Source organism: Nomascus leucogenys, chromosome X (assembly GCF_006542625.1).
Source record: "Nomascus leucogenys isolate Asia chromosome X, Asia_NLE_v1, whole genome shotgun sequence".
Taxonomy (NCBI): domain Eukaryota; kingdom Metazoa; phylum Chordata; class Mammalia; order Primates; family Hylobatidae; genus Nomascus; species Nomascus leucogenys.
This window is the reverse complement of record NC_044406.1, coordinates 22,580,966-22,608,482: the sequence shown is the minus strand read 5'-3', so window position 1 is coordinate 22,608,482 and position 27,517 is coordinate 22,580,966. Positions and strand designations below refer to the sequence as shown.

The window sequence follows — 27,517 nt, the reverse complement described above, 5'->3', positions numbered from 1 at the left end:
TGCAGCACCCAGGCTGGAGTGCAGTGGCACAATCTCGGCTCACTGCAACCTCCACTTCCCAGGTTCAAGCGATTCTCCTGCCTCAGCTTCCCAAGTAGCTGAAACTACAGGCGCGCGTCACCACAACTGGCTGAGTTTTCTATTTTTAGTAGAGACGGGGTTTTACCATATTGGCCAGGCTGGTCTCAAAACTCCTGATCTCAAGTGATCCACCCACCTTCGCCTCCCAAAGTGCTGGGATTACAGGCGTGAGTCTCCATGCCCCGCCAGCAGAGGTAATTTCTTTTATTATTTGTTTGAGATGGAGTCTCTCTCTCTCACCCAGGCTGGAGTGCAGTGGCACGATCTCAGCCCACTGCAACCTCCAACTCCCAGGTTTAAGCAATTCTCCTGCCTCAGCCTCCTGAGTAGCTGGGACTACAGGCGCATGCCACCACACCCAGCTAATTTTTGTATTTTTAGTAAAGACGGGGTTTCACCATGTTGGCCAGGCTGGTCTGAAACTCCTGACCTCAGGTAATCCACCCGCCTCGGCCTCCCAAAGTGCTGGCATTGCAGGTGTGAGCCACTGTGCCCGGCCCAGCAGAGGTACTTTCTGAATCACCTGTTTCATGGTTATTAATCTTTTAAGGGTATCTGCTTCATTTTAGGTAATTAAAATTTTTTAAATATTATTTCCAGAAAAGCATCCATTTCACTGGAATCATCACCCTATCAAGTTTTTCTAGAAATGGGATTTATGAGTGCAGTTATTTGCATATCCTTTTTAGAATAAAAGTCACGTTGCCTCTGCAAAAACAAGCACACACAGGCATCCCCTTTGGAAGTTAGATAAGAGGAGGAAAGTACCGAGAGCTTTCCAGGTCGGCTTAAAAATCACCTGGAAGATGTCACAGCTAGTCTGTCTTCATGCCCCCCATTTCTGTGAGGCTTTTACACCTTACTATCACAGTTGTATGTAGTATTCTCTAAAAAACAGGGACTCTGGCTATCGTGTTGAGAACAGACTGCAGCAGGGCAAGTGTAGAAGCAGGATAGAGTTAGAAGGCTAGTCCAGGTGAGAGCCACTGATGGCTTTGACTAAGGTGGTAGCAGTGGAAGTGATGAGAACTAAAAAGACTTTGAAAAGATCTTGACAGTAGAGCCAAGAGGATTTACATATGCAATGTACTTTTTTTTTTTTGAGATGGAGTCTTGTTCTTGTCACCCAGGCTGGAGTGCAATGGTGTGACCTCGGCTCACTGCAGCCTCCACCTCCTGGGTTCAAGCGATCCTCCTGCCTCAGCCTCCAGAGTAGCTGGGATTACAGGCACCTGCCACCACACCCGGCTAACTTTTGTATTTTTAGTAGAGACAGGGTTTCGCCATGTTGGCCAGGCTGGTCTTGAACTCCTGACCTCGTGATCCGCCCACCTCAGCCTCCCAAAGTGCTGGGATTACAGGCGTGAGCCACCGCATCTGGCCGTAATGTACTTTCATCAGAAACATTACAGGCACATTCTCAACTAGGTACATCTCTTGCTAAGAATCACTGCGCTGGCTTCAAGTTCTATGAAAATAAGGTCCCTTTACTTCCTATCTGTATATGCCCATTACACTCAGTACAGTGCTTTACAAATTTGCTGGTAATTCATGTGGATGTCTGAAATTAATAATAATAGAATTCTGGTTTCAAATCTTACATGAGATTAATTACAGTAAGTCTATATTTTAAGTCTTACTCCAAAATTTCTGGTAGAAGGTACCTACAAAACACATGGGGACATGTTAGATATAAAATTAATGTTTGATTTAGAATTTTTATTTGTGTTCCTCATGCTACAATACAACCTTCAAAGTCAGTGAAGTTTATAACATTAATATGCTTCCTCAAAACATCAACTTAGATAACCCATAGCCAGAGCTTCTAAACTTCTACAATGCAACTTCAACATTCACAAGAGCACAATATGCTTCAAATCCAATCTCAATGCAAATTTAAGAAAAGCAAAGCAAATTGTATCATCAGACTACCAAAACTCAGTAAGATTATGTAATTTAATATACCTGCTTCTCAACTCTCTAAATTTGTTTCTCAACACTGGGGAGAGTTTTTAAAGATATCAATGCCTGAATTCTACTCCAAGCCAATTAAATCGAAACAATTAAAATCAGAATCTCTGAGGGGCATCTTTTTTTTTTTTTTAAAGCTTCCCTAGCAACGTCAGCAAGAGTTGTAACTCACTGCTCAACAGAACCTCTTATGAAGCAAAAACATAAAGAAAAATAAGCTGGGCACAGTGGCTCATGCCTGTAATCCCAGCACTTTGGAAGGCAGAGGCAGGCGGATCACCTGAGGTTAGGAGTTCAAGACCAGCCTGGGCAACATGGTGAAACCCCATCTCTACTAAAAATAAAAAAATTAGCTGGGTATGGTGGCAAGTGCCTGTAATATCAGTTACATGGGAGGCTGAAGCACGAGAACCACTTGAACCAGGGAGGCAGAGGTTGCAGTAAGCCAAGATCGTGCCACTGTACTCTAGCCTAGGTGACAGAGTGAGCCTCCATCTCAAAAAAAGAAAAAAAAGGAAAAGTACACGAAGTATAGGGACATGGGGAATAAGTTAAAAATCAAAAGGACTCACTCATTGCTTTCTAACATCTTTTACTTCTTGACCTTTTGAAACATCCAAAAATTAGTAGTATTATTATAATCTGTGTCACAATCATAACAGTTAAGAAAAAACATAAAATGAAGGCCTAGAAAGATCTTTGTTACTCATCTAGAATTATTTGGTATAACAGTATTTTCCAATGGAGGAAGACTATTGGATTTCAGGCATAAAACAATGCAGAAAAAAATCTCAAGGCATCACAGGGAGAGGGAGATAACTTCTGACTCTGGTTTCCCATGTTTCAGGCCAGGAAGAGCAAGGGGAGAAAAATATTTGTCCACGGGAACAAGTAATCATGCTCTAAAGGACAATTTCATTCGAACCCATTCATTTCCTTTTCATGCAAAATTTCAAAGATAAAGCAACATAAAATATGGGGCCAAAGAAAAGGGAGAAGGTCTTCAAGGAGAATTTGTGCCTTTAAGTTTTTACTGGTACAACAGTCTTTCAGCCTGGAGGTACTCAAAGACGAATCATGAAAAAGAAAAAAAACTTTATTTCAAACAGGTTCAGTGATATATGTGTGTGCTACAGCAAAGGCTGGTTGTGGCAAAGTTTCATTTCAAACTGTATGATGTGGGCTGGGCAAGGTGGCTCACGCCTGTAATCCCAGCACTTTGTGAGGCCGAGGTGGGCTGATCACCCTGAGGTGAGGAGAGACCGGCCTGGCCAACATGCTGAAACCCTGTTTCCACTAATAATACAAAAATTAGCCAAGTGTGGTGGCGCACACCTGTAATCTCAGCTACTCAGGAGGCTGAGGCAGGAGAACCGCTTGAACCCGGGAGGCGGAGGTTGCAGATCACGCCACTGCACTCCAGCCTGGGTGACAGAGCCAGACTCAAAAACAAAACAAAATCAAACAAAAAAACAAAACTGCATGATGCATAATTTTGACATTATGTGGGAATGCTTAACTTCTGCCAAAATGTAGATTCAATCCAACATTATGCCAACTTTTATATTAATTGTAGTCCCTAAGTTTTCATAACCAAAAAAAAGAGAATAACCTTACAGTTACCTACTAAGGTAAGGTAACAAACTGTGAAATTAATTCCCCAATATTGCTTTGAAAATAAACCCCTTGGTTGTTAAGAGAAATTCCAACTTCCAACTCCATCCGAATGTATTATTTAACCGGTATTCTTCAGTCATCATCTACTGTTGGCTTGATTGTCACTCCTCTTCTGATCTGACCCCAACCAATTAAACTGCAAAATGAAAATAAAAGAAATCATAAATCTTACATCCATTTCACTCTCATTACCAATCATATGATAAATTTTACCTGCTTATCTTCTGAATTCAAATTTGTTCCCAAAGCCTGCTCCTCTATAAAGAAAGCCCACACTATATTCTTAGATTCTTTTTTATTCTTGTTTTTGTGTGTTTTTTTGAGACAGTCTCACTCTGTCACCCAGTCTGGAGTGCGGTGGTACGATCTCGGCTCACTGCAAGCTCTAGCTCCTGGGTTCAAACAATTCTCGTGCCTCAGCCTCCCGAGTAGCTGGGAATACAGGCATGCGCCACCATGCCCAGCTAATTTTTTGGTATTTTTAGTAGAGATGGGGTTTCGCTATGTTGGCCAGGCTGGTCTCGAACTCCTGGCCTCAAGTGATCCGCCCACCTCAGCCTCACCAAGTGCTGGGCTTACAGGCATGAGCCATCGTGCCCGGCCTGAAAGTTTATTGTTTAAATCTATTTCAAAATACACTGGAAGTCGTATGTCTGTAATAGCAAAAAAATATAATCACAAAAGAGAGTAAAATCAAAAGGGCATAAGTCACCACAAATAATTATTTACTTACGAGACAACGAAAATTTAACTTTCTAATAATTCAGATAAATCTCCTAGACAAGTGATGAGACCATCGTGGGCACAGTAACATGGAAGCCTTAATAAAGGAAACAGGGCTAGGTGGGGTGGCTCATGTCTGTAATCCCAACACTTTGAGAGGCTGAGGTGGGAGGATGGCTTGAGGCTAGGAGTTTGAGATTATGCTGGGAAACACAGTGAGACCAAGTGTCTACAAAAAACAAAAAAATTAGCTGGTCATGGTGGTGTGAGCCAATAGTCCTAGCTACTTAGACACTGAGGCTGCAGTGAGCTATGTTCATGCCACTAAATTCCAGCCTGGTCAACAGAGAGACCCTGCCTCTAAAAAATATAAAATAAATAATTAAAGAAGTAGATAGTGGGCAGGGGTGATGTGAATAATTATGGGGACAATCAGGGCACAAAACAGTCTAATTTAGAGGGTTTATATAAGACAATGCAGAAGGAAAGCTTAAATGGATTGAAGCAGGTTTCTACAAAAGTCCCAAATATCAAAAAGTAGTGAAAAGACTCTAGAAATTATTAAACACAGCATGATGAAAATGTTTTAAGAAGACTAATTTTGACCCAAGCTCTTAAGTAATAAAGAGGCAAACTAGGGGTCTTTCACACTAACTGTGAAGTGTAAAGTGATGGTATGGACTGTGATGAGGTGACAAGGAATGGAAAGCAAGGGGCAAACTCAATAACCTGGGAAAGAGCAAAAAGTCAGGAGCCAAAAATGTGTGTATGCTTCCTGGCTCTATGCTCTCAAAAGACCTAGAAGCAATAGCACCCTAAGAGAGCCATGAGCACACCTGAACACTCAGCTTTTTATTTATAAGAGAAATGGCCAGTTCTACAACTGGAACAGAAGGTACAAGATGAGTCTGGAAGATTTTGTGCCAGAAAATAAGGAAATGTTCCAAAAAAAGAAGAAAGAGGTCAGCCATGGTGGCTCACACCTGTAATCCCAGCACTTTGGGAGGCCAAGGAGGGCGGTGAGGTCCGGGGTTGGAGACCAGGCTGGCCAACGTGGTGAAACCCCGTCTCTACTGAAAATACAAAAATTAGCCGGGCGTGGTGGCACGTGCCTGTAGTCCCAGCTACTTGGGAGGCTGAGGCAGGAGAATCACTTGAACCTGGGAGGCAGAGGTTGCAGTGAGCTGAGATCATGCCACTGCACTCCACCCTGGCGACAGAGCGAGATTCCGTCTCAAAAAAAAAAAAAAAAAAAAAAAAAAAAAAAAAAAAAAAAAGAAGAAAAAAAATGATGAGTACATGTCAAAAGGACACAAGAGCCAGCCTGAAGGACCTCCACTGGCCAAACGTTGAACAATGCACATAAAAATAAAGACAGTGATGGATCATAACATGTTGAATAAAATAGGACTCCATGAGTCCATACTATAACTAGACAGGGAAATAAATAATGGCAAAGAAAGAATGCCAAATGATAAATGTGGGGTGGTAGAGTTGAGGGAGGATACTGCGACCTGTAGAGGTGCTATGATTTTGTAATCATTATAGTCAAGTTCGATTCAGGCAAGAATCATCAGTGGCTGCTATATCCAGGGGTGTGGGATTTGATAAGCAGCAGGCTATTTGTACTGGCTAAAAAGATCTCCCTACAGATTGCTTATTAGTTGCAAGGGTAGAGAGTAACTACACAGCAGAGAAGCTGGACAACATCTTGACTACACAGTCAAAACTAACCTTAACAAAGAGGAGCAGTCAAATACCATGTGCCTCTAGCTGTGATTCCTGAAAAGGAGACTTCACGGTGTATTTAAGAATATACAACCTGAATCTAATGTTAGGCTTCCAAAAGATAAGAAAAACCCAAATTGAGGAATATTCTATAAACTAGCTTGTATTCTTCAGAACTGCTAATATCAATTAAGACAAAGGCTGAAAAAGCTCCAGATTAAAGATCAAAGAGACATGAAATTAAATGCAAGATTCTAAACAGGAGGAACATTAAAGTACATTATTGGGACAAGTAATAAAACTCAAACATGCACTGTAGATTTCAGTATTTTGCCAATGTTAAATTTCTAAGTGGTTATATAGCCTACCCTCAAATGGTTCAGAAAAAAACTTACATATGTAAATAAATCTGTATGTGTGTTTGTCAATCTAGGAAAAAGCTACAGAGGAGTTTTCTGTAAAATTCTTACAATTTTTCTATTAAGTGTGAAATGATTTCCAAAGTCAATGACAATAGAAATACCGAACCCAAATTCATTCGGTTTTACATAGGTTGTGTCTAACAGGAAGAGAAGCCAATCACAGTATTTGGACTATAGTCAAGGTTGTAGTTTTTTTTGAGACGGAGTCTCACTCTGTTGCCCAGGCTGGAGTGCAGTGGCGCCATCTTGGCTCACTGCAAGCTCCAACTCCCAGGTTCACGCCATTCTCCTGCCTCAGCCTCCCAAGTAGCTGGGACTACAGGCGCCCGCCACCACGCCCGGCTAATTTTTTGTAATTTTTAGTAGAGACAGGGTTTCACTGTGTTAGCCAGGATGGTCTTGATCTCCTGACCTCATGATCCACCCGCCTTGGCCTCCCAAAGTGCTGGGATTACAGGTGTGAGCCACCACACCCGGCCGAAGTATAGTTTTCAAAGTCATCCAAATAAATAGCTGAGACTGAAAGCCACAGTAACTATTGTCCTCAAGGAAGAGTGTGTGCTTTTTTTTCTGTACAACAAGACTGTGTCTTTTTTTAATTAGACAGTGGCAAAGACTAACAAACTTACCGCCAGTGTTTTTCAACTCTTCGGCTAAGGGCAATTTTTTCTCCTACCTCTGTGCACACTGGATTGGTCAAAACAATTTTACCCAAATCGGCCTTGACAGCACTAACTCTCCCTCCTGTCGACAGGGATCCTATGTTCACCATGAGCACTTCATTCTTAGACAGCTTTTGAACCTAGAAAAATAAATTAGGGAAAAATAAACCCCAAAATCAAGAAAATGCTTTGCAAATGTAAATAAGAATTTACCAAATGCTATGGGAAATACGTTAATCATAAAAGAAAAAAAATTCTATAGAAATTTTATTGTAAAGGAATTTGAACTATACATAGTCTAAAGATAGCAAAAGGAAAGTTTATTTGGCACCCTCTGAATTTACACAAGATCCACCCTTAAAAAAATAGGGTAGTAACCATACCAGAGAACCTCTTAAAATTCTGAAGCAGTTACCTAGCACAAATGAGGTACAAAATTTCCCACAGAGGGGAGCAAGGAGGACTATGGCTATATAAGAGTTAATAATGGGCCAGGCGTGGTGGCACACGCCTGTAATCCCAGCACATTGGGAGGCCGAGAAGGGCAGATCACCTGAGGAGTGGGGGAAAAAAAACCATGATAGCTTATTTTCCTAAATCTTTGCCAACACTAGGTGTCAGCAATTTCCCATCTCTGCCAACCTAATCTGGGACATTTTTTAAAAATCATGAAGCTGGGCGCAGTGGATCACACCTGTAATCCCAGCAGTTTGGGAGGCTGGGATGGGCAGATTGCTTAAGCCCAGGAGTTGGAGATCAGCCTGGGTAACGCGACAAAACTCCGTCTCTACAAAAAAATACAAAATTAGCCAGGCGTGGTGATGTAGTCCCAGCAACTCAGGAGGTTAAGGTGGGAGGATGGCTTGAGTTGGGAGATCAAGGCTGCTGTGAGTCAAGATCGCACCACTGCACTCCAGCCTGGGCAACAGAGCAAGACTCTGTCTCAAAATAAACAACAAAAAAGTCATATGGATTTTAGGAATATCATGTCTTTGTCATAAATGGCTAATACTTTTCCCTGTTTTTTAAGTTTCTTTCTTAAACTGACTGCCATATAGTTCTCAATTTTGGCCGGACGCAGTGGCTCATGCCTGTAATCCCAGCACTTTGGGAGGCCGAGGTGGGCGGATCACTTGAGGTCAGGAGGTCAAGACCAGCCTGGCTAACATACAGTGAAACCCCATCTCTACTAAAAAATACAAAAATTAGCTGGGCATGCTGGTGCGTGCCTGTAGTCCCATATACTTGGGAAACCGAGGCAAGAGAATTGCTTGAACCCAGGAGGCAGAGGTTGCCATGAGCCGAGATTGCACCACTGCACTCCAACCTGGGCAACAGAGCAAGACTTCATCTCTTAAAAAAACAAACAGGCCGGGCGCGGTGGCTCACGCTTGTAATCCCAGCACTTTGGGAGGCCGAGGCGGGCGGATCACGAGGTCAGGAGATCAAGACCACGGTGAAACCCCGTCTCTACCAAAAATACAAAAAAATTAGCTGGGCATGGTGGCGGGCGCCTGTAGTCCCAGCTACTCCGAGAGGCTGAGGCAGGAGAATGGCATGAACCCGGGAGGCGGAGCTTGCAGTGAGCCGAGATTGTGCCACTGCACTCCAGCCTGGGCAACAGAGCGAGACTCTGTCTCAAAAAACAAACAAACAAACAAACAAAAAAACAAACAAACCCTCAATTTTGGGGAGGTCAAATTTATTTACCTTTTCTTTTTTCTTAATTTCTTTTTTTTTTTTTGAGATGGAGTCTCGCTCTGTCACCCAGGCTGGAGTGCAGTGGCGCGATCTCGGCTCACTGCAAGCTCCGCCTCCCGAGTTCACGCCATTCTCCTGCCTCAGCCTCCCGAGTAGCTGGGACTACAGGTGCCCGCCTCCATGCCCAGCTAACTTTTTGTATTTTTAGTAGAGACGGGGTTTCACCGTGTTAGCCAGGATGGTCTCGATCTCCTGACCTCGTGATCCGCCCGCCTCTGCCTCCCAAAGTGCTGGGATTACAGGCATGAGCCACCACGCCCGGCCTCTTTTTTCTTAATTTCATGTTAACTATAAAACAATAAAACTCAACACTGGTTTAACAGTCTCATTTGTCACTTTTTTAGAAATAGGAATTTTAAAAAGCATTTACCTTTGCTGCTTTCTTGTCTCCTTCAGTGCGTACACCTAGAAGCCGTCTAAGCAGGAAATAGGAAATTTCCAATTCTGTGAATATCTCAGGTAAAGCTCCGACTGCACCAAGTACTTGCCCCACCATTCTGTCAGCCCGGCACAAAGTGGGGTCAATTTTTGTTCCAACTCCTAACATAAAAATAAGATGTATACAGCTCAATTTTTTATTTCCTATAACACCTATAAAGTGAATTAGTTGGCCAGGTGCAGTGGCTCACACCTGTAATCCCAGCACTTTAGGAGGCCGACACGGGTGGATGCCTGAGCTCAGGAGTTAAAGACGAGCCTGGGCAACACGGTGAAACCCTGTCTCTATTAAAATACAAAAAATTAGCCAGGCATGGCGGCGTGCACCTGTAGTCCCAGCTACTCGGGAGGCTGAGGCAGGAGAATTGCTTGAACCCAGGAGGCAGAGGTTGTAGTGAGCCAAGATCGCACCACTGCACTCCAGCCTGGGTACAGAGTGAGACTCTGTCTCCAAAAAAAAAAAAAAAAAAAAAAAAAAAAAGTGAATTAGATACCCCAAAGCCATGTAAGCACAGCATACACCTACACACTTTCCTTTCAGATTTTTATTTTTATACTCATAGAAACGTACACTCGAGCTGACTGGGCAAATGAGAACAGAACGATTCTCTTGATTTAAATTCTAAACAAAGAGTTTAGGCCGGGCGCGGTGGCGCACGCTTGTAATCCCAGCACTTTGGGAGGCCGAGGCGGGCGGATCACGAGGTCAGGAGATCGAGACCACGGTGGAACCCCGTCTCTACTAAAAATACAAAAAATTAGCCGGGCGTGGTGGCGGGCGCCTGTAGTCCCAGCTACTCGGAGAGGCTGAGGCAGGAGAATGGCGTGAACCCGGGAGGAGGAGCTTGCAGTGAGCCGAGATTGCGCCACTGCACTCCAGCCTGGGCGACAGAGCGAGACTCCATCTCAAAAAAAAAAAAAAAAGAGTTTAGAAATCTGATTTTCTAGGAATGATGGCTTGGCTGAGAACTTAATGCAGGAGATGGTAAGTATTACTGATCCAGTCTTGAAAACAGTAAATTCTAAACAAAGGGCAAATAGAGATAATAAGTGAACTCAAAATGAGTCTGAATATCCTTAACAAAGACTTAAAGAATACAAAATTCAAAATGAGTAGTTTGCAGAATATTTGCATGCCATTTTCTCCCCTGAAAGACTGACTGAAAAGACAGTTAAAGACTACATATGGGCTAGGCGCAGTGGCTCACGCCTATAATCCCAGCAGTTGGGGAGGCCCAAGTTGGAGGATTACCTAAGGTCAGGAGTTCAAGATCAGCCTAGCCAACATGGCAAAACCCAATCTCTACCAAAAATACAAAAAATAGCTGGGCGTGGTGGCAGACATCTGTAATCCCAGCTACTCGAGAGGCTAACGCAGCAGAATCACTTGAACCTGGGAGGCAGAGGTTGCAGTGAGCTGAGATTGTGCCACTGCACTCCAGCCTGGGCGACAGAGTGAGACTCTCAAAAAAAAAAAAACCACAAACTACATATGATTCCTGGGATCTACTTCAAAATATTCTAGCTGTGTCTTGAGGGGAGCAGGGAAAAGAAGATATATAGATGGAGCAAGATTGACTGGGAAAACTTTTTTTTGCTGCTGTTGTTGAGACACAGTCTCTCTCTGTCGCCCAGGCTGGAGTGCAGTGATGTGATCTCGGCTCACTGCGATCTGGGATTACAGGCATGTGCCACCACGCCTGACTAAATTTTTCTTTTTTTTGTTATTTTTAGTAGAGACAAGGTTTCTCGAACTCCTGACCTCAGGTGATCCGTCCACCTCAGCCTCCTGAAGTGCTGGGAATACAGACATGAGCCACCGTGCCCAGCCAAGATTGGTAAAACATTAATAATTGCTGAAGCTGAATGATGGCTCTATGGGGGTTATCATTACAGTATTCTCTTCTATGTTTAAAGAGTTCCTTAGGCCAAGTGTGGTGGCTCACGCCTGTAATCCCAGTATTTTGGGAGGCCAAGGAGAGCAGATCACTTAAGACCAGAATTTTGAGACCAGCCTGGCCAACATGGCAAAACCCCGTCTCTACTAAAAATACAAAAATTAGCTGGCTGTGGTGGTATGTGCCTGTAGTTCCAGCTACTCGGGAGGCTGAGGCAGGAGAATTAATTGAACCCAGGAGGCAGAGGTTGCAGCAAGCCGAGATAATACCACTGCACTCCAGCCTGGGTGGCAGAATGAGACTCTGCCTCAAAAAAAACAAAGAAATTTAAAAAGTTCCTTAAGTTAAATTTTTAAAAAGTTTCCAGATTTCCCTTGTTTACCACACGCATGCACACAAAGGATAAAATGACAGATGGAACTACAGGCACACACCACCAAACCCAGCTAATTTTACTATTTTATTGGAGAAACGGCATCTCACGGTTTCCTAGGCTGGTCTCAAACTCCTGGTCTCAAGCAATCTTCCCACCTCGGCTTCCCAAAGCACTGGAATTATGAGCATGAGCCACCACGCCCAACCTGGTAAACTCATTTTTTCTTTTCTTTTCTTCTTGTTTTTTTTTTTTTTTTTTTTTTTTTTTTTTTTTTTGAGACAGAGTGTCACTCTGTCACCCAGGCTGGAGTGCACTGGTGTGATCTTGGCTCACCCTCCGCGTCCAGGGTTCAAGCAATTCTCATGCCTCAGCCTCCTGAGTAGCCGGGATTACAGGCGTGGGCCACCACACCCAGCTAACTTTTGTATTTTTAGTAGAGATGGGGTTTTACCATGTTGCCCAGGCTGGTCTCAAACTCCTGAGCTCAAGCGATCCACCCACCTCAGCCTCCCAAATTGCTGGGATCACAGGCATGAGACACTGTGCCCAGCCAACCTGGTAAACTCTTTTTCGTTTTTTTTGTTTTCTTTTATTTCCTTTTTAAAATTTTCAACCAGAGACACAACTTATTTGGTGAAGAATAAACTCTTTACCAAACATTTTCTTCTTTAAAGGTACAACACCCCTTCTAATTCTCACTGAATCTTTCATTTTTCTGGGTATTGAGTAATACACTAAGTTGTAAGGGACTAGAAAAGTTTTTAAATCACTTCAGTAATTGCTACACAAATTTATTTTCTTTTATTTCTACCTCATTGGAAATACGATCTGACATCATCCGACTGACATTTGTAGGTAATTTTCCACCTGCAAAATATACATAAAAGCAACCATGGTTGGGCAAGGTGGTTCACACCTGTAATCCTAGCACTTTGAAAGGCCGAGGCAGGGGGACTGCCCGAGCTCAGGAGTTCGAGACCAGCCTGGGCAACACGGTGAAACCCCATCTCTACCAAAATACAAAAATCTTAGCTGGGCCTGGCAGCATGTACCTGTAGTCCCAGCTACTCGGGAGGCTGAGGCAGAAGAATTGCTTGAACCTGGGAGGCAGAGGTTGCAGTGAGCCAAGATTGCACCACTGCACTCCAGCCTGGAGGACACAGCGAGACTCCATCTCCCAAAAAAAAAAAACACAAAAAAACAAAGGCAACCATCATCTAGCACAAAAATCGTGTTAACGAAAACATTAAGTGTAGGTAAATATCTCACATAAGTCATCAAACTTATTTTTTTATATTGCTAAAAAGGACTCCCTCTATATTTGACCAAAATATATCCTTTGTGTTTAAAAATAATTTTTACAAACCTATGAAACCATCTTATAACCTAAAACAAGAGCTTAACCACGATTGTTCCCCCACTCCACTCTATTATTAAAATACCCAATTAAAAATCTGTAATATGTCCCTTTTGGTAATCCATCCCCCATGAAAAGTACCACAAATAGCCACAAATTAAAAGAGATGAGAAAAAAATCCTTACCAATAAGACCACCTGGAGCAGCATATTGCAGATCATTATGCTCCGCAAAAAGTGATACAATTTTGGAAAAGATTGGTTTACACATGAGTTTTCCTTCACTATCTTTGGAAACAATACCAGGTCTTACTTCTATCTCCTGGCCCACCTGTAAACATATAATTAGTAATTAGAATTACTGTGTTACGCAAAATTATCATTTACCTATCAAAAGTTCCAACAGGGACTGGGTGCGGTGGCTCACGTGTGTAATCCTAGCATTTTGGGAGGCCAAGGGGGATAGATCACCTGAGGTCAGGAGTTTGAGACCAGCCCAGCCAACATAGTGAAACCCTGTCTCTACTAAAAACACAAAAATTAGCCAGGTGTGGTGGCACGCGCCTGTAATCCCTGCTACTCAGGAGGCTGCGGCAGAATTGCTAGAACCTGGGAGGCAGAGGTTGCAGTGAACCGAGGTCACACCACTGCACTCCAGCCTGGGTGACAGAGACTCCGTCTCTAAAATAAAATAAAATAATAATAAAGTTCCAACAGGAAGACCATAAAACTGAAAAGGCAATCATTCTTGTATTTCAAAGATCATTATTCTTTAAAAAAAAAAAAAAAAAAAAAAAGATATGAATGAGACTGTCAAAACCAGAACCATCCAACTGTTGCTAACTACCCACCACACAAGTCTATTACCACATCAAATGTGCTCCATACTTACAAGTCTATAAATTTTCAAGTCAGACACATTCAAAAGACATAACAGAAAACAAAGAAATACAGCTGGGCGTAGTGGCTCATGCCTGTAATCCCAGCACTTTGGAAGGCTGAGGCAGGCAGATCACCTGAGGTCAGGAGGTAAGAGACCAGCCTGGCCAATATGGAGAAACCCCGTCTCTACCAAAAAAATTAGCCGGGCGAGGTTGCGGGTGCCTGTAGTCCTAAGCAAGTCGGGAGGCTGTGGCAGGAGAATCATCACCTGAACCCAGGAGGTGGAGGTTGCAGTGAGTCAAGATCATGCCACTGCACTCAAAAAAACAAAACAAAACAAAACAAAAAACTATTATCAGGGCATGTAAATTAGTACAGCTACCATGGAGAACAGTATGGAGGTTCCTCGAAAACCTGAAAACAGAGCTACCATATGATCCATCAATTTCACTAGTGGGTATAATACATTCAACAGAAAGGGAAGCAATATATCAAAGAGGTATCTGCACTCCCATGTTTATTGCAGCACAGTTCACAATAGCCAAATATGGAATCAACCCAAGTGCCCATGAACAGATGAATGGATAAAGAAAATGCGGGCGAAGTGGCTCACGCCTGTAATCCCAACACTTTGGGAGGCCGGGCAGGTGGATCACTTGAGGTAAGGAGTTCAAGACCAGCCTGGCCAACATGGTGAAACCCCATCTTTACTACAAACACAAAAATTAGCTGGGCATGGTGGCGGGCGCGTGTAATCCCAGCTACTTGGGAGGCTGGGGCAGGGAGAATCGCTTGAACCTGGGAGGTGAAGGTTGCAGTGAGCCAAGATCACTCCAGCTTGGGCGAAAGAGCAAGACTCCGCCTCAAAAAAAAAAAAAAAAAAAAGAAAAGAAAAGAAATGGCAGCGCATATATACAATGGAGTATTATGCAGCCATAAAAAAAATTCTGCCATTTGCAGCAACACATCTAGAATTGGAGGCCATTTTGTTAAGTAAAATAAGCCAGGCACAAAAAGACAAATATCACACATTCTCACTCATCTGTATATGTGGGAGCTAAAAAGGTGGATCTCATGAAGGTAGATTGTGGATTCAGAGGTCTAGAAGGGTGGGAGAAGTGAAGTTTGAAGAGAGAAAAAAAAAAGTATAAAAAAAGAGAACTCTGTATCAAATACCAGAAACCATGGAAAAAATTTTACTTTTCAATTTGGATTGTCCATACTTTTTTTCCTGATTAAGACAAGGATAAAACAAACAAACAAAACAACAACAAAAAAAACCCCAAATCACAACAACCAAAACCCATTTTACCTTTAATACTCCTTTTAGGATACTACCACCAGCTACACCTCCCTTAAGGTCATCAACTTCACAGCCAGGTTTGTTGACATCAAAAGATCTAATAACTAAAATAAAACAAATTAAAGTCAGTTCTGTTAATTTTAACTTTAGTAGGAGAAATATTATTTTCCATGTTAATGTTTCTAAAATAGTGGCCATTTGAGATTTATACCAAAGGGGTGCCTTTTTAACAAAATCTATTATTATTCCAATGCTTATGCAGTCTTATAATGGAAAAAATGAAAGTAACTTAAGTTTATTAACAAGTGGCATATATGGTATACCAGTATTATAGAGCATCCTGCAGCTATTAATAATGTTAGAGCTATATGTAATGATCTGGAAGGATGACCCTAATATACTGTTAAGAAAAGTTATAAAAATTACACACATAATATAATCCCACTTCCATAAAGAAAAATAAAATAATCAATGTCTGTATATGGATTTTTTTTCCCCCTCTATCATAGAGGCTGGAGTGCAGTGGCACAATCATAGCTCACTGCAGCCTCAAATTCCTGGGCTCAATCTTCCTGCCTCAGCCTGCCAAGTAGCTCGGACTACAGGTACACACCACTGCACTCAGCTGTAATATTTTATTTTTTGTAGAAATGGGGTCTTCCAGGCCGGGCGCGGTGGCTCACGCTTGTAATCCCAGCACTTTGGGAAGCTGAGGCGGGCGGATCATGAGGTCAGGAGATCGAGACCACGGTGAAACCCCATCTCTACTAAAAAACACAAAAAATTAGCAGGGCGTGGTGGCGGGTGCCTGTAGTCCCAGCTACTCGGAGAGGCTGAGGCAGGAGAATGGCGTGAACCCGGGAGGCGGAGCTTGCAGTGAGCCGAGATTGCACCACTGCACTCCAGCCTGGGCGACAGAGCGAGACTCCATCTCAAAAAAAAAAAAAAAAAAAAAAAAAAAAGAAATGGGGTCTTCCTTTGATGCCCAAGATGGTCCTGAACTCCTAGCCTCAAGCAATCCTCCCACCTCAGCATCAGTCTCCCAAAGTGCTGGGATTACAGGTGAAGGCCACCATGCCCAGCCTGTGTATATGTTTATACATGATGATACGAACAAAGAGAAAAGTGTGGGAATAATGGACACCAAATGTTAACTTTGCTGACTTTAGAGCTAAGGAACTAGAACTTGAAGACAGAGAGATTATGGACATTTTCTTTATATACCTCTATAACTCCTGTGAACAATTCAGCTTTATAACTACAAAACACTAGGACTATATGACCTGCACTTTGGAGAATATTTCCTACTAAACACCAGAAGCCCGGATGAAGGCCCAGAGGAGCTCAAATGTCTGTTTCAAGAAGGCTTCTACATCCCTGTGTAGGAACCACAAGCCTAGGTGATCAAATTATACCAGTATCAGTTCTTCGTTAATTGAACAACAAAATCATCTGCAAATGTTTTAGTCAGGAAGTTCTAACACCCTAAAACATTATGATTCCATAGAGAATACTGTATTACTCCATCTTGATCATGTACCATATATTGAGCACAGAAAGGTTAACAGTTGTTTTTGTTTTTTTTTTTGAGACGCAGTTTCACTCTTGTTGCCCAGGCTGGAGTACAATGGCGCGATCTCAGCTCATTGCAACCTCCGCTTCCCGGGTTCACGCCATTCTCCTGCCTCAGCCTCCAGCGTAGCTGGGATTACTGGGGCCCGCCACCATGCCCAGTTAATTTTTTATACGTTTAGTAAAGACAGGGTTTCACCATATTGGTCAGGCTGGTCTCAAACTCCTGACCTCAGGTGATCCACCCACCTCGGCCTCCCAAAGTATTGGGATTATAGGCGTGAGCCACCGCACCCAGCCTAGGTTAACAGTTCTTATTGTGTTCAGGACTCTGTCCCTCATTCAGTAATACAATCTAGCACTGCCAATACAATCTCAGAATTGATTTCAAAAAAATTGTATGAATTATCACCTCTGCAGAAAGAGGAAACATTAATAAACATCCTTGAAGAGGAATCACCAATGTGGAAAAGATCAGATTAAGAGTTAAAGGCAAATCCTATCACTTACCAATAAGCCGGGGCTCTGAAGTAAAGTCTCTTGGGGGTACTGGAATTTTCTTTACTATGTACTCACAAACAACTTCAATATTGTATTTCAGCTGAGCTGAAATTGGAATAATGGGAGCTCCCTCTGCTACTGTACCTATATAACAAAATTCAGAAAGATCAAAATTCAGTTTTATAAAATTTATTCTATGTATCTGTTACATAAAACAATTAAGATTACTATAATAAAATAGATGTCTAAACCCCATATAAATGTCAGCAACAAGTGGAAAGTGGATAATTCTGTTTAGCAAGATGGCAATATTCTGTTTGCTTTTACTCCTGAAAATGAATACTAATCCCTGTAAGGGAAAATTTGTTACATTATATTAGTAGACATACTTAATATTAGTACAATGATAAACTTGTTTAAATAAAGAAAATACTAACACACCTGTGAAAGAGCACTCTACTAGCTGAAAAGATTTCTAACAACATGTAATTAATCTCCCAATAAATGTCAAGATAAAATTACAGACTCCGCTAATCAAAGACTGCTGGCACATATAATTTTAATTTTTTTTTTTGGGATAGGGTCTAGCTCTGTTGCCCAGGCTAGACTGCAGTGGCATAATCACAGCTTGTTGCAACCTCCATTTCCCAGGCTCAAGCGATCCTCCACTTCAGCCTCCTACATAGTAGCTGGGACCACACGTGTGTGCCACCAAGCCCAGCTAATTTTTTGTATCGACAGAGTTTTACCATGTGGCCCAGGCTGGTCTTGAACCCCTGGACTCAAGCGATCCACCCGCCTCGCCTCCTAAAGTCTTGGTATTACAAGTGTGAGCTACCACGCCCAACCATATATATTTGCTATGTATTAATTAAATGTCAAACAAGCTAGTCAAAGAAATAGACCAAACACAACTAGACTTTAATCAAAATCACTTATTACTTTTCGTGATGACAGAACTGAGTTCATAAGAAATTAACCTTTCTAACAAGAAAAACAAGACTGAGAGAGAAAATGTCAACAACAAGATATATCATGTCTCCTCTGAAATGAAAAACATTATGCTATTAGAGAAGGGACACTCTAGAGATATATTATTTATTTATTTGAGACGGAGTTTCGCTCTTGTTGCCCAGGCTGGAGGGCAATGGCATGATCTCGGCTCACCGCAACCTCCGCCCCCCAAGTTCAAGCCGTTCTCCTGCCTCAGCCTCCCAAGCAGCTGGGATTACAGGCATGTGCCACCACACCCTGCTAATTTTGCATTTTTAGTAGAGACGGGATTTCTCCATGTTGGTCAGGCTGGTCTCAAACTCCCGACCTCAGATTATCCACCTGCCTCGGCCTCCCAAAGTGCTGGGATTACAGGCGTGAGCCACCGTGCCCGGCCGACACTCTAGAGGTTAAATAATCACTGTCACTTCCAAATCTGAAAGCTGTTCAGTAACAAATACAGTAAGACAAGGTTTTTAAAAATTATTTTATTCATTTTACTATCACTGAGATTTTTTTTAATCTGATTAAGTTTCCAGAAAACAACCCCTGTTCTAACTTGCTGCCAGCAAAAATATACTTTAGTATATTAAATTCAGAATCACAGATTTCATTAGTTATATCAGGTTGCTAACAAGCAGTAGGTAGGGCAATAAGGCTTAAGACTCATAAGTTTACCTTGTTTTAGATAATATATTAAAAGTTAATTTAACGTCTGCTATCGAGAGTAAATGCCTCTCAAAGTGATTCATAGATTTATTACATATTATGGCTTCTTACCTTGGACAAATGCAAGGATCTGCTCGTATTGTTCTTTAGCCTGACTTTCTTTTACCAAATCAATTTTATTTTGTAGAATCAAAATATGCTTCAGTTTCATGATCTCTATAGCAGCCAGGTGTTCAGATGTCTGAGGCTGAGGGCAAGATTCATTACCAGCTAGTTGATGAAGAATAAAAAAGATGCATATAAGAATAGCTGGAAATATCCAGAATAGGCAGGCAAATCCATAAAGAGAGAAAGCAGATTATTGGTTGCAAGGGGCTGGGGGAGGAAAACATGTGGACTGACGCTTCATGGGCATAGGGTTTCCTTTTGCGGTGATACAAAAGTTCTGATGCAAAAGTTCTGGAACTAGATCGTGGTGAAACAACAACCACTATGTTGTACAAAATTGTCAGTGTACTTAATGCCACTAAATTGTACACTTTAAATACATAAAATGGTACATTTTATGAGTCTCTTTTGCCACCCACTACCCCCTCCCCACCAAAAAAGTTGGCATCTAATAAAGGAGACTTCTGAATGTTCTAACCCTAATCAAGGAAGATACTATTGTCAGGTATCCACCTTTTGGCCCTGCTTCATCCTCTGTTGCCTGCATTCACTGGAACCTCCCAATTGTCTGGCTCCCAATCCTGGTCCTAAGCAAGAAGCCTAAAATCAGTAAGTTTGCCTTTCCTTAGGGTCTGCACTCAGCTTTTGCTCAGGTATGAGGTAAAGTCCTCTAACTCTCTCCAGTCTTAGAAATGTTCTGGCCCAGCCAAGCTCCTGAGAAGTAGAGAGTAATTAAAAAGGAAAAGCACTTAATACTATGAATTTTTACTAATATCAGAGGCTACTATTCAACCGAGGGAGGGAAGAACGCTAATGTGAAGATAACCAACAGTGTATTATAAAATAGGCATGTTTTGTTGAGCACTCTAATGATCAACCTCCTCAAGTCGTGATGTTCAAGTGTCCTGACTATACCGACATAGCATGCTTTAAAAAAAAAAAAAAAAAAAAAAAAAAAAAGTTTTTTTTTTTTTTTTTTTTTGAGACTGAGTCTTACTCTGTCTCTGTCACCCAGGCTGGAGTGCAGTGGCGTCACCTCGGCTCACTGCAACCTCCGCCTCCCAGGTTCAATCAATTCTCCTGCCTCGGCCTCCTGAGTAGCTATGATTACAGGTGTGCCCCACCACGCCCGGCTAATTTTCGTATTTTTAATAGAGGCAGGGTTTCACCGTGTTGGCCAGACTGGTCTCTAACTCCTGACACCCCAAGTGATCCACCTGCCTTGGCCTCCCAAAGTGCAGGGATTACAGGTGTGAGCCACCGCACCCAGCTTTTTTTTTTTTTTTTTAAGACTGAGTCTCCTTCTGTCGCCCAGGCTGGAGTGCAATGGCTCAATCTCGGCTCACTGCAACCTCTGCCTCCTGGGTTCAAGAGATTCTTGTGCCTCAGCCTCCCAACTAGCTGGGATTACAGGCATGCGCCACCAAGCCTGGTTAATTTTTTGTAGTTTTAGTAGAGACAGGGTTTCGCCCTGTTGGCCAGGCTGGTCTTGAACTCCTGACCTCAAGTGATCCGCCTGCCTCGGCCTCCCAAAGTGCTGGGATTACAGGCATGAGCCACCATGTCCAGTCGCTTTTTTTTTTTTTTTTTTTTTTTGAGATGCAGTTTTGCTCTTTTTGCCCAGACTGGAGTGCAATGGCGCAATCTTGGCTCACCGCAACCTCTGCCTCCCGGGTTCAAGAGATTCTCCTGAGTAGATGGGATTACAGGCATGCGCCACCACGCCAGGCTAATTTTGTATTTTTAGTAGAGAGGGGGGTTTCTCCATGTTGCTCAGGCTGGTCTCAAACTCCTGACCTCAGGTGATCTGCCGACCTCAGCCTCCCAAAGTGCTGGGATTACAGGCGTGAGCCACCGCACCAGGAGCTTTTAAAAAATTTTATCCCATAGTAATGAAATCTCTCAACAGCTAACATAAGAAACAAAGCATACGCTACCCTTCAAAACTCCACTTATTCCTAGACTTCAGCACGTATTATGAATGGTATTTGTACCTTAAAATACTTCCACAGTAGACAGTTCAGACATATACACACACACAAACCATAACACAAATAGTTTTACACACACATTTAAAACTAAATAAATCACCTCATGTGATTTAAATGAGAAAAATGGACTATTGACTTTTTTTCTTTTTCTCAAATGCTACCACAAGAATTCTCACAAGCTATCAGCCCCAAGTCTATCTTTTTGAATATTTTGTGATAGCTGGTAGGTAGGAAAGTCATCCTGGATGACATGTTAGTTCCCATTCATGTCACCCTTAGGTAATAGATATGGTCCTTACAGGCGTTAGTTCCCCTTTAAATATTTCATCTTGGATTTGTTCCACATTGATTTGTCCAAACCAATTGTGAGGTATTTACCTATCAACAGAAGAGCTGCATCCATCACTGCTGCACCGTTCAGCATAGTAGCCATCAAAATATCGTGGCCAGGACAGTCAACAAAGGAAACATGTCTAACAATTGAGAAATAACAATCAGCCTTAACATCAATCACTACTTAAACATGCTAGTTACAGATTTTTTAAAGTTAAATCAACTTAGGAAATAATCTTATTGCTATAAAATGGTTACAGGGCTTGGCGTTTCTAGAACTTGGAAATAAGTTCACCAGCTGATGAAAACCACTGCAGCTTACAAAGCAAATTAAATTAGTTATGTGCAGAAAGGAAGATAAACTCCAAAATCCAATGAAAATATGGTATAGAATAATGGTGGAGAGTATATACTGAGAATGTCATTGATTTGAAAGCTAAAACTTATAATGACTTATAAAAACCACGTTAACAGAATGAGAATTTGAAAAAACGATTTTCTGGCTGGGTGCAACAGCTCACACCTGTAATCCCAGCACTTTGGGAGGCCGAGGCAGGTGGATCACCTGAGGTCAGGAGTTTGAGACCAGCCTGACCAACGTGGTGAAATCCGGTCTCTACTAAAAATACAAAATTAGCCACGTGTAGCTGGTGCATGCCTGTAATCCCAGCTACTTGGGAGGGTGAGGCAGGAGAATCGCTTGAACCCAGGAGGTGGAGGTTGCAATGCGCCAAGATAGCACCATTGCACTCCAGCCTGGGCAACAAGAGTGAAACTCCATCTCAAAAAAAAAAAAAAAAAAAAAAAGAAAAAAAACACAATTTTCCAAAAATACCTCTAGCACCTTGAAAAACTAGAATTGCCCATTTGAAGCAGAGATGGCAGCACTTTTAACAAAACTATGGTATTCATTCAGAGTCACAATTGGTTTTTTTAATCGTATGCTCATTGTCATGATCTAAAACAGAGGTCAGCCCTTAGGCCAAATCTGGCCCACCACCATACCTATTTACACACGTATTGTCTATATTTGCTTCTGTAATGGAAGAACAGAAGCAACAGAAACTCTATGGCTTGCAAAGCTGAAAATATTTACTATCTAGCCCTTTGTGGAAAAAGTTTGCTGATCCCCTATTAAGGGCCAGGACTACAGTGAGACAAGTTCAAAATTTAAGAGACTGCCAAAAAACTCAGTAATCAAGGAAAATGGCCGGGCATGGAGGCTCATGCCTGTGATCCCAGCACTCTGGGAGGCCGAGGCAGACGGATCATAAGGTCAAGAGATCGAGACCATCCTAGCCAACATGGTAAAACCCTGCCTCTACCACTGCACTCCAGCCTGGCAACACAACAAGACTCTGTCTCAAAAATAAATAAATAAATAAAAATAAAAACTAGCTGGGCAAGGGGGCTCACACCTGTAATCCTAGCTACTCAGGAGGCTGAGGCAGGAGAATTGCTTGAACCCAGAATGTGGAGGTTGCAGTGAACCAAGATCGCACCACTGCACTCCAACCTGGGCAACAGAGAGAGACTGTCTCAAAAAAAAAAGAGAGAAAAGAAAAAGAAAGAAAAATATATGCATTCAGTATTTTTAAAAAGTCAAAATTAATGCAAACAATCAATCATAAACAAAATACAATGCCATGCTGAGCCAAAGCAAAAGGGGAAAAAAATTCAGTAATACTGAGTCTGCCTTTATTTAAAATTCTGATATTCTGTTTATCACATTTTTTGCATTAATTTCAAAAAAATACTGCATTAAAATATTTATCCTAATTACTGAGTTTTCTGGCATACCTGCCACCGCCAGGCCCACTTACATTTTGGGCTTGAGGTGAAAGCCTCACTTGTCTCTCCCTGGTCCCAGCCCTGCCCCAATCTAAACATTCCTTGTAGGGCATCTCCAATCCCCATAAACATCACTAGACAGATGTCAGTATCCTGATAAAAAAAAAAAACAGGTATGCAATCATACTCAGAAAATAGATGGGGAACAAGTTCAAGTGTTTTAGAGAAATAATTAGAAATGGCTCTGTTCCTCTCCTATTTAATATACAGAAACAGCGCTGCTTAAAAGAAATTCAGGAAGCCTAGAAAAAGAATTCCTTCAATCTAATGAGTTGTTTTTCTATTTTGTTTAAGTGACTCTTTTAGTTTGGAGAAATTACATGTAAGTATTTTAACTTAGGTTTAGATGCTTGACTTTTCAGATTTGCCATAAAAACATAAAACAACAGAAAAACAACAAAACCATTTAGCAATTAGGTTCATTGTTTAACATCACAATATTTCAAAAAGCACAAAACAAGACAATAAAATATAAAGTGTAGTGTTTTTAGCAAAAGAGAGGTCACCTGACTAATTTGAAGTTCCCTTTGGTCCCCGGAATGTCTGTAGGAAACTCATCAGGTGTACTGCTCCCACAAGATCTATAACATTCTGGCCGAGGGCAACTTGGGTCATCAAGCTTATAAATCTAAAATTTCAATTAAAAAAAGATTTTGATTTGTTATCTGCACAACAATTATAGTTTCTCGTTCCACAGTACACAGCTTACCTTAGCATTAGCATATCCAAGCTTGATTGTAATATTTCTTTCTAGTTCATTTTTGAACCTGACAGTATGAACTCCAGAAATAGCTTTGACGACTGTGGATTTCCCATGAGCTACATGACCAATTGTACCTACGGACAAAGTTCAAAAAATTAATTCATGTGTATTTAATTAAACACCAAATATTTTTTCAAATAGTGTTAAGAGTAGAAAACCCAAAGCCAGCTGGACACGGTGGCTCACGCCAGTAATCCCAGCACTTTGGGAGGCCAAGGTGGGTGGATCACAAGGTCAAGAGAGCGAGACCATCCTGGCCAAGATGGTGAAACCCCATCTCTACTAAAAATACAAAAATTAGCTGGGCGTGGTGGCACGTGCCTGTAGTCCCAGCTACTGGGGAGGCTGAGGCAGGAGAATCACTTGAACCCAGGAGGTGGAGGCTGCAGTGAGCCAAGATCGCGCCACTGCACTCCAGCCTGGCAACAGAACGAGACTCCGTCGCAAATAAATAAATAAATAAATAAATAAAATAAAGCCAAAGCCATAACTTGCTGTAAATATCAACATAAAATCAACACTGACTTCAACTTTTCCTCCTCCATACCCCTTCCTACTAGAAACGTGTTCTCATATAGGACTTAAGAGAAACTTCCATGTAACTAACAGCTTTACTTAAAAAACATACTCTGGGACAGACAGGGTCTCCTGCTGCTGCCCAGGCTGGAATGCAATGCCCTGATCACAGCTCACTGCAATCTCAACCACCTGGGCTCGAGCAATCCTCCCACCTCGGCCTCCTTAGTAGCTGGGACTGCAGGCATGCACCACCACACACAGCTAACTTTTTGTATTTTTTGTAGAGATGGGGTTTGGCCACGTTGCCCAGGCTGGTCTCCAACTCCTGGGCTCAAGCAATCCATCTGCCTTGGCCTCCCAAAGGGCTGGAATTACAAGCATAAGCCACTGCACCCGGCCAGAACTTTATAAGGAACCTTCCAGCATTTCCAGATTAAAGTAAACAGGTATGATGGGCCCTGACACAACAAAAAGGGATCTGTGAACAAACAAGGAAACAACCCAAGTTTAATTGTAACTTGTTCCGTTGATCAAATTATTGGGTCAATACATGCACAGTAATTCGCTTTAACTGGTATAGTCTTAGCATAGGTTGTTCGGAAGTTAGGTTGTGCTCCAAGGTCACCTCAACCAAAATTTTTAATGCAGGGGCAGTAGTTTAAGGCCTGTAGGCTTATTTGGGCTTTGTTTGCATTAATAAATTAAAGCTCCAGACTGTAATACTGTAACTTTAATAGCCTCATGGTGGAGTCTTACTTTTTAACTAGGTTAAAAACGAGTCTTACTTTTTAACTGTGCTGTTTGTATAAACTCAAAATGTCCAAAATTTACACTCAGTCAACGTAACTTCTCTAAAGTTCTAGGTGCCAATTAAGAAAAAAACACCCTCTACTTAATCACAGCTTGTATATCAAATAAAACTTTCATAAATTCTGCCCCTGAAATAATCCTGTGTGGCAAGTACAGCCACATTTTTCACCTCTTCCTTAAACTTCTGCTACGTATGACTATATACTGCCTTATGCTATTAAACTTTTCTTACGTCTCCATTTTTTCTTCTTACCAAGTCTGTAAGCTAGACATGGGCAGCATTCTTTGTGCTCCCCCCCAACCGCAAATCTAGCAGATGCTTTATTCACAAGGACTCAATATCTATTTCTTGAATATCTAAATCCTCATATTATTCAAGTAATCACACAAAAAGTGAGGTTAAAATTAATTGTTGGAAATCAAGAAGGTTAGGTCTCTTAAGTCACTCTTACCTATGTTAATTGTGGCTTGTCTGCTGATAACTTCGTGTGAAAGTGGCGTCAACTTGGTAACATCCTGCAATGAAATATATTTTAAAACTCTGCACGTAAAACAAATGAGAACTTTTCCTTTGACTTTACGTTTGCTGTCTACATCTTGCCACCATCTGCACAGCTTTCTACTACTTCTAAAGCTCCTTTCCCCTATCAGTAAATTTGTACTCCTATGGCTGGGAAGCTATAAGAGCCCTTCATCATTACACAACAGACTACACCTCCACTCAACTATTAGGGGGTATCTGGAGGTCAGAGGTCCCCCCAATCTTGGGAACATTAGCACTAAAAGTAATGCAGACGGGACAGCCCCTTCCCAGACGTTCAGAGGCTGAAACCATGACATCAAGACTTTCCAGCCGAACCCTCCAGAAGCTAGAAGTCCCACGACCGTACACCCCTGCGCCCAGATCGTGGACTGGCCTGGGTACAGGCGGCGCGAGCATGGCTTAGGGCGCCCAGTTCCAGGTCTCCCTCCTGACCCTGGCTCCTGACCCATGCTCCCGACACTGACTAGTCCCAATGCGACCGGGAGGCTCGGTCATCTCCACTCCCGAGCTCACTCTGCATCCTCCCCAAGCAAAACCTCACCAAGGTGGTGAGATCCTGACGCGAAAGATGCGGCTGCCCCAGAGTCACTCCGGCCTCTCCGCCCGCCATGTTGCCAAAAGAGGAAGGAAGTCACCCCGGCTGCCGCCTGATTGTCTGCAGGGGTCCTAGTGCGGGGCGGGGAAGCGGAGGCGGGAAGGCCGACTAGGGGCTCAGGATGGCCGGTGCAGCAGCGGCCTCACTGCTTGGACTTCTCTCCGCTTGAATCTGCACAGTGCCTGTCGGTAGGCATACTGGAAAGCACGGTGTAAAGTTGCTGGAGCTATTCGTCGCAGACCTGGTAGATATTTGTGCAGGCAATACTGAGGGCAGCCACCAAACCCCCCCCCCCCCCCCCCCCCGGCCCGTGCGAGGCGGGTGATGCAATCCGGCGCGCGCGCTGGCCTGGGAGAGACCATTTCCGTTTCCTGTGGAGTTTCCCGAAACCTGGGAATCAGCTAGGGTGTGAGAACAGAAAAGAGGGAGTGTCCTCCCCGCCCTTTTTTTTTGGAATACCGATTTCTGTAATTTAATAAGGCGAGATCGGCTCGAGGTCGGCGCCCACCTATGACGGGGCTCTTGGCTGGGAGAAGGCCGCGTGCTGAGTCCCGGCGGGAGGCGGGGCGGGCGCCCCCGCGCGGAAGTTTGGTGAAGGGCTCAGAGGGGCAGGGCTAGCAAAATCAAAGTCCCTAGCTTGTTCCCAGAGAGCGATTTCTAGGGCCCGGGAGGTGGGCCTTGGTGACGTTAGACTGCGTTCCCAGTGAATATAGCTAGGTGTCGTAAGAGCGTCTGATGTTCGCTGTTTTTTTGGTTGTTTTTTTTTTTTTTTTTTTCTTAAAGAAGCAGATCCAAAAAAACCTCGATTACCGATAAATCGGTATTTTAAAATTTAAAGATTTTTGAGACCTTAACCCACTTTTCGTCGTGTTGAAAAGCAGTTGAGTGATTTTTCTCCTTGCATTTCTATACAAATTTTATCATAAACAG

General features: G+C 42.6%; 1 protein-coding gene across 1 annotated transcript; it reads right to left on the bottom strand.

Annotated features, from left to right (window-relative positions):
• Positions 1–1,779: 1,779 nt before the first annotated feature.
• On the bottom strand, positions 1,780–26,929 carry EIF2S3 (eukaryotic translation initiation factor 2 subunit gamma). The gene is made up of 12 exons (XM_030806929.1): positions 26,534–26,929; positions 25,901–25,964; positions 24,066–24,193; positions 23,863–23,984; positions 21,551–21,645; positions 19,125–19,283; positions 17,361–17,495; positions 15,288–15,382; positions 13,280–13,424; positions 9,396–9,565; positions 7,232–7,404; positions 1,780–3,865 (listed from the first exon to the last, which is right to left on the bottom strand). The coding sequence occupies exons 1-12, from the start codon at positions 26,600–26,602 to the stop codon at positions 3,802–3,804; spliced, it is 1,419 nt and encodes a 472-aa protein (XP_030662789.1). The 5' UTR covers positions 26,603–26,929; the 3' UTR covers positions 1,780–3,801.
• Positions 26,930–27,517: the final 588 nt, after the last annotated feature.

Excerpts from the sequence above, each read along its gene's own strand:
- EIF2S3 (XM_030806929.1), bottom strand. The coding sequence starts at position 26,602 with ATGGCGGGCGGAGAGGCCGGAGTGACTCTGGGGCAGCCGCATCTTTCG. Across the intron at positions 25,965-26,533 it reads GTCAGGATCTCACCACCTTG|GATGTTACCAAGTTGACGCC; the intron begins GTGAGGTTTTGC and ends ATTTCATTGCAG. Across the intron at positions 7,405-9,395 it reads GAGACAAGAAAGCAGCAAAG|GTTCAAAAGCTGTCTAAGAA; the intron begins GTAAATGCTTTT and ends TTATTTTTCTAG.